Below are 10,441 nucleotides of genomic sequence, written 5' to 3' on the forward strand. Positions count from 1 at the left end.
CACATACATACAGACAGTTGCTGATCTTGACGAACTGAGTCGAATGGGATATGACACATGGCCCTCCGGGCCGGTATTAGGTTGACAATTTTCAGAGTGATTGCATATCCTTTCTATATGCGAAAGGCAAAAACGAAATGTTAAAAAAATGGCAAATAAAAAATGTTTTAAATACAGAGTTTTGGGAGCTCACACCCACCTATCACGAGGATTTAGAATAATTACCTTTAAAAATTTTACAGATCCCTCGCCAAATCATTTTTTTTTCGTGAACTTACCCACGAAAACAAACTTGCATCTTCTAAGATCCTTTCCGTGAGCAGAAGCCTTGTAGAGTTTGAGCTCCGATTTGCTTGAAATTCTCATAGACTTCATCGTCGCTGAAGACACATCCATCGAGTCAGTACCTTGTCGTACAGGTTTTCACCAAACCATAATTCAAGATATTGAGATCAGGTTTGATTTTCCGAATGAACTTCAACCACAGTTGACGAGAATGGATAGCAGTAGTGAGAGTTTCCTTGCACTTTTTAATCACTCGAGCCACAGTGCATTTATAATCTAATCTAACTTTATTGCTAGATCCCGAGTTGACTATGAAGGCACCATGTTGGTATAAAACTGTGAGATAAATAGACCGAGCAAAACTGTTTACAAACAATAAATGCAGAGATGAGCTCAAACTTTCTAATTTCTCGCGCATCTGCATTCCATTGATTAAGGTAGCCTGCTCAAAATCAATGAAATGCAAAGGCTACTAATACAAGACTAAGCAGAAATATTGGTTTTACAGAACAACTCAAAATACGTGACTGGAAGTTATAGTATTGGAATTAAGATTCCCGTATATATCCAAGTACACGTCATACTTTGGCGATGAGATGTAGAATCCGTTTTACCTGATATTTGAAACGTTTCCCGAATATGGCTAATGATGTTCTTGTGGTGAGAATGTGGGTCGGAAGATCTACTCCCTCTTGACTATACAATTCAAACACAACGGAACAATAATTGAACAAACTAGGCTCTGCATCCATGATGGGCAGATTCCTATGTACAAGAACTGTAATTAAACGACACATACTGGAAAACCTTGCGCAGAAGATGGTCAGGAGAATACACCACAACCGATTGCCGACACATCTAAGGCAAATCAATCCAACTACCATCACCTTAGCCATATAAGGTTACCAAATTTGTGGCAACTGTTCAACTGAAAACACAGCATCAAGCACCCCAACACCAACAGCCAACACCTTCAGTGCCGGTTTAGTGACCTATAAGTGGAAAAGGCAACGAAAAACATCTGATTGTGTGCCCGAACTAGGCGTTACCGATTAGAGATGGTCAAATTAGCAAATTATTATTTGTATATAGCGAATGATTGTCGAAACAGTCCGATTGGTATGGCCGGAAGACAAATGCAGTCTAATTTCGGAGCGAAAATTCTCGTTGAGTGTTTGCCAGCTGAACTGTTACACAGGTTCGATGAAGGGTGGCCAGTTGTTTATGATGAAATTACAGAAATAGAGAGTGAGAGGAATTGTTCTATTCTTCTTGAATGTCGTGATTCGTCCAGTTCCGAATTAAGAGGGCAGGATAGTTTGTAGGACTGTGGGTCAGTTCATTGTCATCTGTTCGCCTAAAAATTGGTCCCTTGAATTTGGCGACCTGGAACTGACCAATTCGTTTCTAAGCGAAGTAAGTAAGTACTACTGTGCTTTGAAAAGGAACTCCTTTCACTTTTCTATTTCAAGAACCAATTATCCTGAACCGTTCGCAAGCGGACTTCCCATCTTTACGGGAATGATAAGTGAAAAGTAAATAATCTCTCAAGATGCAGCAGGTGACCAGACAAGTGTTTCCTTGCCGCGAAAGAAGCTATAGAAAGTAGCGCGCACGAAATCCGACGAACACTCAATAACGTTTGGTTTTGTTTTTAGTTATATTTTGTTAATATGTAAAAGACCCTCGGCTCCGTTGAGACTTCGCAATGAGCCGTATCGAATAAACGAAATACTATACTCTTTTCGTATGACCTGTATCGAATAAAAAATAGTGATTTCATTCAAGGATTGTGTTTGATTCACCAGTCGTCAATCCCTAAATGTTAACCGTGTTAAGAAATGAGAAATGGGTCTACGCTTCTAAATGTAGGAGTGACCGAGGAGGGCTGAAATTTTTTTTTTGTTTTTGTTAGATAAATCGACAAAAACTGTCATTCGATGATTGCTTATTTTTAAATTTCTTACTTCTGTTTTTGCTTTTGCTTAAATTACATCAGAACAACTGGTACAAATCAACGATGAAGCATCAATATATTGATTTTTGTAACAGTGTTCTCTTTGCTTCAACTCTCCTCATACCGAGGTAAGTTGAAACAACAATGAATGTGAGGTGAAACAAGTAATCAATTATTTTAAATATTATCAAAACGTTTTCTAAAGCATCAAATATTAAAATTGTGTCATTTTTATTCGTTCACACTAAGATAATTCCTTCAAATAACATGCATTCTAATCATTATTTTGACGTATAAACTGACACTTGTTTTGAAAATAATGTCAGATTTTGGTAACAAATGCAGGAATTTCTGCACTTATCCCAACAGTAATAATAGTAAGATATTTTATCTAACCACTAATTAACTATAGCTGTAAAATCAAGAAATTTGATATCCATTTTTCATATATTTAGTTATGCATTATTTTCCAACCAGTTCCCCTAGAACATTTCATTTTGAGTTATAGTCACTTCGCTCCAAGCTTCAGAAGCTGATAGGAGTAAACAATTAGAATAAATGGTGGTTATGAATGACTTAGATCTAATAAATTAAAAACGTTGATCACTGTTGTCAATTCAGGAAAGAACTGAATATTGATTATTATTATTTATTCGGGAACGTTAATGTGATTATAATATTACCACAAGACTAGAAGTTCTTCATCAAGGAGAGTTGAAACAAGGTGTTTCAACTCTCTTAGGTCGAGAAATAAGGCTTGATCCATAATTTACAATTTATGCATCGCAAAGATAGAAAGAAACGCATACAATTCATAAATGTCAAGGCTTAGATTACATAATAGTGATATTTTCATGATCGAACATCACTTATATCCTATTTATACCAATTTGAAGAAAATAACGAAAATTTACTTTTGCTCATTTTTTGTAGTGTGTTTACCGTAAATACCCAACCACTAATTTAACGTTGTTTGAGGGTTTGTGGGCACGATATAAATAAAACAAATGCATTATTGTTGAATCCTTGATGGTACTGTTTCGCTAGTAATGGTCACTCTCCTCTCTGTTTCGAATCTCCTCGGTTTCCCCAATTTATTTTTTAAATAGTCTGTAAGCAATATTTTGTCAGAAAGGTGTGCCCCTCCTTTGTCAGCCAGCTGGAGCCGCCAATGAATATATTGTTTGCATTTTGAAACCATTCTGTTGAATATATTCAACGTTCACAGTTGAAAATTTGAGGAAAACGAGAAAAAACTATTTTGTTTATGGTAGTATCATTTAGCTAAAAAAATGTCTATGATTTTTTAAATTTTTGAAGAAAATATTTTTTTTTCTTAATTTGCTAGCTTGTAGTATTTCTCTGTGGCTGTGAAATTGTGTTATGAACGATGCGGAAATAAAATTTATTAGCAATAAAAGGTAGACTCGTAAAATCGCCATGTTGGACTTTTTTGAGGGTTAAATTAAAAAACTCTGGCTTCATGAGCTGGCAACATATTTTTCGGCGATCTCATTACAAAAGCAATCTACTAGCGCTTTTTATATATAATCACAAAAATTCGTTCACATCCGGGAACTCTGCGCATGAAATGACGTTAATATATTTAATTTTTCTTGTGTTTTACATCTTATCATTTATGTAAGACTCGCGGTTTAGTTTAATTATTATTAGGAAAATAAAATAAAATAACCAAAATAAAATAGGAAGTTCAAAACTTAAAACACATGAGAGACAATAATAATATTTTTATGTAGTTAAAATACTGTGGGATATAATATTGTCTCAAATCAACCATTACAACTTGTATGTGTTTTTTGCTCCTCATACTAAAGCTCTAGCGAGGTGGACCGCTGCTCAATTTAACGTAAACAAATAACCAATCAAACATTATACTCAATTTCACTTACATCGAATCATTATCACATTCCACTTTGAGATGTTTATACTTAGCAGCACGAAGCTAAACTTTTCATCCTCTATAAATTAATTCACTCGGCATTTTAGTAACGCTACCGGCCGCATCGAATCCGATTGGGGGACAACAAAGTAAGTAGCTATATATATTGGAAACCGCAGACTTTGCCAATCGTCCGAGCACAATTTATTCAAATTGCTTATCCACCATCAGCTCTGCGTTTGTGGGCTGTGTGAACAATTGGTATTGCAGCTCGCTGATTGAAATTTCCCAAGCCATGCTAAGTTAATGCTGAACAATTTCATCTTTCTCCATCCACCTGGCGCGACGCGATTTGCCTACAAGCAGCAAGCACTTTCTTCGCGCTCGCAGAAAGTTTCGGTTGAATGATTCTAAAAACTTACTCTCCGGCAGCTGCTGGCGCTATGAAACTGATTTTAGGTATGATGCAATCCTCCAATTGGTTTGTTATAAAATTGACTTGTCGCCTGTAATCGAGTGACACTTGAAGTTGGTGTAAGCGCGCAGATAGATCGTCGGGGGTCGATAGTAATTTATGATGTGGTTCCTGAAAGTGACTGTGCTGTGTGTGGGTCTAACAATGAGACAGACCTCCGGGCTCAAACTGTTTCCGGGCATATTCGATCCGAATCCGTACATTCCGCGAACACATCCGGCGGTGCTTAGAGTGACATCAAGTGCCTATCAGGGCCCGTACGTTTACGATTGGATGGGTGGCACGGAGGACGGCGAAGTCGGATACGTGAAGTCAACTAGTGATGAAGGCAGGGGCGGTTTCCATCATACGGAAAGTTCACACAAGAAGGATGGTAATGATTACGAACACGAGAAACAATCCGGGTATGGAGAGGAGTCCGACGATGAGCTGGATTACAACGATAAACCGATACCGCCGACGGTTCGCAAACATGATTCCGGTGGCCGAACATATGATGTGAACGAAGAACAAAGGTTAGTGAAGTGATAGTGATTCAGAACGTTTATCTGATCCTAGTAGGAACATAGGATTGTGTACAGAAGTAATGAGTTCCTGTGAAGAACGTTAAAGATTGAACTGTGATGAATTTTTCATCTGGAATTTAAAGTGTTGTAAACTCCATTGCACTCGTTCAAGTTTTACGTGATAACTTAGTACGTTATAAAATAAGATTATAAGAAGAAGTTGATGTAAAAGACAAAGTGAATAGTTCCACGCATCCAGGCCTTTTAATTTGAGAAGACTTTTAATCTCGCTATTTCAAACCCTTTTCTTCTTTTGAAACGTTCTTTCGACATTCTGTTTCATAAAATAAAAACACATATTTTCGCTTCATTTTGCAGTAACGACGAAAAGGATCCTAATAAGCAGACAACCTACGGTGTCGCTCCAACAAAGGCTAAAAAGAAGCCAATGATGCTTGAGTTTGGAACGAGGCTCGAGTCGCCAGGGAAAACAACTCACAAGAAAAATCACAACGGCTACGAAACAGTGATCTACCACGAAGATGATCACAAAAGTACCGAAAAAGGCTACGACTGGCGAAACAGTCATTCTCCACCGCCCAAATCGGTGGTCATTCAGCCAAAGGAGGAAAAATCCATCAACGAGATAGACGAAAGCAAGAATGAGGGTGAGGAGGATATGGAGGAAGAGCAGGAAGATCGTGATTTGTCGGATGACGATGACAGTGTGCGAGAATCGGAGCGATCAGATTACGAGGATAACTACGACAGTTTTAGGTATGGTAATGCGTTCTCCAAAAATGATGATGACAAGGATCATAACGAAGAGCGCAGTGATGAGCGGAACGAGAAGAAGGGAGGATCTGGTGGCAACAGCTACGACTATGACGAGGAGGTGGATCGAGAGGAAATTGATGAAGCGGCCAATGATGATCGATATTTTGGATTTGATAATGACGACTACGACGAAAAAGATAAGCGCCAGTACGAATACGCGAGCGAAGCAGACTATGATGCTCAGTGAGAGAGGAAAAAAACTGAAATAAAAAATACGGAAACTAAGTGTTGTGTTTAAAAATTAGTAACCTTTGAGATAAATTATATTAATATATCTATTTCACAATGGACTGAGGAGACATAATGTTGGAGAAGTAATGTTGTGGATTATCCACACTCCATTCCCGACTATACCTTCGAGAATCGAATCAAATCAGATGTTCGCTTTTTAGTACTACAGTGTAGTCAAGATAGAATTCGGAATTAAGGATACAGTTATATCATGTTGGACGCAAAGCGATTTTGAAAATAAACTTTTGTTGACTTTTTACAAAAAGTATTGCACAACGATTGCAGTTTTTGATAAAGCCGAAATAAGTTTGAAAATATTGTAGGTCATGCAGTCACACGTAGTAAGCAAAAAGTGTTTCCTTTGCAAAAATGAGAAATTGATCACCTAGCGATAAATATATTTTAAGCATTCTAAGACTATCCATTTGATTATCTATACTTCTGTAGTGGCGTAGCCAGAAATTTGGTGGGGGAGGTTGATAAAAATCGTTTGTTTTTTTCGAAGACGCTGAAATTAAATGTCAGTTGAATAAATTAGTGAAAGTTCATGAACAAAATTAGTAACAGATGCCTTCTATAATTTCTTAAATAATATGTCAATAGAGTCAAAGAATGTAAATAAAGAGTGCATTTTTATAGTGAAATAAATGTCCAAAAACTTTTCTTACGGTCTGGATCATATAATTACGAAACCATTAACTTTGAAGGTTTAACAACCTCGAAGAAGCCTTCCATCATAAAAAGTGCATATTTTGATATAATGATTTTGGTTATGAAATCTCCTAGAAGGAATTATGGAGAAGTATCTCTTCAAAAATAATAAGAGATTTGGTGTCTTCAGCAAAGTTGTTGATAATGTCATTTGAAAACAAACTTTGTTGAAAATATGAAGACTACATAAATGCAATGGGGTTACTGTGCCCTAATTAATCTTAGCTCCTGTATTCGTCCCACCCATTCGAATACATTAATTAGAGCAGTATCTGCTATCTCTCTTCAACGTCAAGGTCAAATGGTAGGATGAATAATGATGCGTTGTACTCGACTTTTTGTTCCTCTCAAACTCGAGTATTTTACATTTTTCAAACCAGATTTATATTCATGATCCAAATATGTGTGTGAAAATAAACTTAAAATCACAAAATATTTTTTTCTGTGCAGACTTCATGGTTACACTCATAGTCAAGCCTGTTCGCGTTTAGAATTTATAGGTTGTCATTATTTTGACAACCCTCAACAAAAAATTACAAAAATCCGAATCTAAAAGTCATTTTTAGCTGGCACGAAATATTTACCTTTGAAAATTTCTTCATATAAACAACAGATTTTGCACCTACTTACAATAACGAAAAACTTTATAATGTTTAGTCTCACAGAAACTTTTTCAAAAAAAAAACGCGGTCTCAATTGAGGCAACGTAATATCCTTAGTGGTTCACCTATCCCCACACTCTACTATATGTAGTGCTGAGCCAAAAAATCGAAAAAAAACATTTGTTTTTGAATTAATTTGAAGTTCATATCATATCGTATGAAGTGCCTGCGAACATAGTTTAAACTTTATTTCGAAATCGACTTCCCACTAGTTTTTTTGATTTGAATTATTATCGCTAATCTTAATACCAAAGAACAAATAAAAAAACTCTCGGCACTTGTTAAGGAAAATCATCATCATTACTTGAATTTTCTTTTTCACGAAACTTTTCGAAACCTTCCGTCACTTGCATTAATACATCGGGTTCATGCTGCTCTGAAAATCTATAAAAAAAATTTAAATACTTTCTAATTTTCACAAGCATACTAGGGAAAGTCTTTTACTTGTCTTTTGTTATATAGTGTAGGAAAAATCTGAAAATTTCTGCATTTTCTCAATCTGCAACATATAAACCCTTAAGTATACCAATAAATTTAGGGTACCTTTTATCATAAACTATAGCACGAATGGAATAGAGAACTATCTAAAAATTGTTGTATTTTGATGCAATTGAAAAAAATCCTCAAAAATGGGATGTACCTATTAAAGTGAGCACAGTGAATAATAAATATAGTAAAACTTGTTTTTATCAGCCCCACGGCTGACAAAATTGGGACATTGACTAAATCGGGACATTTTTTTTTCTTTATAGTAAACTGAAGCTGTTAAAATATTTTTCCCTTCCCTTGATGTACTCTGATAACTATTTCTTAATATTTGATATAAATTCTTCCAACGTAAAATTAAAAAAAATAGATTTTTCTCTTTTTGCCTATTTGAATCTTTAAGATATGGAAAACACTCTTAAGAAAAGATTAATCAAATTCAGCCTTGTTTTTCTACTAGAGCCCATTAAAAATATTTTCATATGAAGCTGACAAAATCTTGTCTCCAATGTATTATAAGGTAGTATTCGAAGAAGTTTCTTGTGAATGAGTGTAGAACGACTTTGTTTCACCTTACTTGGAGTTATTGGAGACGCCAGAAATTCGATTTGGTGAAAATAGAACTTACTGTCCAAATGGCATAATTCCGAGACCGTCATCTTTGAAGTTTTAAGATTATGGAGAATTATTTTTTTTTAAATAGTAACAGATTTCGTGTTTTTAGTGAATTTGTGTTGAATACTACGTGTAGGGAGTATATCGAGTAATAAAATTATATTTACGAAATGTCCCTCATCTTTTTTTTTCTTTTGATTGTGAGCTTCACAAGCTTTTGACAATATGTAAATTTTATTGTTTAGAAACAGTATAAAAGATTTATCATAAACAATAAAATCATAATAATTTATTTTAAAGGTAAATACAAATAGCCTAGAATATTTTAATACACTGAACACATGGAGCCTTCATGCCTTCAACAAAGTGATTTATAATAAGACTCTCGAAAACTCTGCTAAAGACATTAAGTATCGAACTAAGTTAGTTTGAACAGTAAATTTTCCGTAACTACTTGTAGGAGAATTGACCGCCAACAATATTTTATCAGATGTGCTGTTTTTCTGTTTTCGAACATTCATTATACCTATTCACATAATTGGTAATGCAACAAAAATCAAATGCTCATCAAAATCAGACATGAACGGCGCCGTTACTAATACAGCTGATCCACAGTAACAGCCGAAATGACTGTCGTCACGAGCGACATCTGCAATAACATAGCAGAGATAATTCCTTATACCTATTGACCCCATCCCACTCCACCATAAATTCAAATTCTTAAATAAAATATTCGTAGCGTAGCCAGAAATTTGGGCAGGTGGGGGGGGGGGGAAGGTTGGATGTGATGAAAATCGTTGATTTTTCGAAAATGCTTCAATTTTATGTAAATTTGATAAATTATTGAAAATTGAGAAACAAAATTAGGACTGGTGATATCCAACGGGGAAAACCGATCAAAAATGGTGTGTGAAGCTAAGCAATCATGTGAAGAAAATTCCCTCCAGAGGCGAGATTCGAACTCGCAACCTTTGAGACTCCGGCCCAATGCACTAACCATTATGCTATCTCTGGGTATGGTGACATCCCAGAAAGAACATATGGTTATCCCACTGGCGACGGTGATCGTACCCTGCCTGCAAAGCGAGAATCAACGCTGCCGTTGTGTGTTGATTCTCGCTTTGCAGGCAGGGTACGATCACCGTCGCCAGTGGGATAACCATATGTTCTTTCTGGGATGTCACCATACCCAGGGATAGCATAAAGGTTAGTATATTGGGCCGGAGTCTCAAAGGTTGCGAGTTCGAATCTCGCCTCTGGGGGGAATTTTTTTCACATGATTGCTTAGCTTCACACACCATTTTTGATCGGTTTTCCCCGTTGGATATCACCAGTCCTAAATAAGATATTGGCACTTAAGTCAAAATACCAAAAATTGAATTATTAGTTTAACAAAATTAGCCTAAAAGATGCCTTTTATAATTTCTTTTATAATAAGTCAATTAAGTCAAAGTAGGAAAATAGAAAGTGCACTGAATAAATGTTCGAAAACTTTTCTAAAGGTCATAATTTCGAAAGCATCAACTTTGGAGTTTTTGCAACCTCGAGGAAGCTTTCAAACACTAAAAGCGCATCTTCTGATGAAATAATTTTGGGGATTAAATCTGCTAGAAGTAATTATAGAGAACTAACTCTTCAACAATAGTAATAGATTTGGTGTCTTCAGCAAAGTTTGCTGATAATGCCATTCTAAGCAATTTTGTTGAAAATATGAAGGCTACAAAAATGAAAAAAAAAATTAATGAAAAGACCTGGCTTCAAGAAATTTTCTTAAAG

General features: G+C 35.8%; 1 protein-coding gene across 1 annotated transcript; it reads left to right on the plus strand.

Annotated features, from left to right (window-relative positions):
* Nucleotides 1-4,761: 4,761 nt before the first annotated feature.
* Nucleotides 4,762-6,501, plus strand: LOC131687150 (protein starmaker-like). Its single transcript, XM_058971201.1, has 2 exons — nt 4,762-5,132; nt 5,502-6,501. The coding sequence occupies exons 1-2, from the start codon at nt 4,762-4,764 to the stop codon at nt 6,145-6,147; spliced, it is 1,017 nt and encodes a 338-aa protein (XP_058827184.1). The 3' UTR covers nt 6,148-6,501.
* The last annotated feature ends 3,940 nt before the right edge of the window (nt 6,502-10,441 follow it).

Source organism: Topomyia yanbarensis, chromosome 3 (genome assembly GCF_030247195.1).
Source record: "Topomyia yanbarensis strain Yona2022 chromosome 3, ASM3024719v1, whole genome shotgun sequence".
NCBI classification, from domain to species: domain Eukaryota; kingdom Metazoa; phylum Arthropoda; class Insecta; order Diptera; family Culicidae; genus Topomyia; species Topomyia yanbarensis.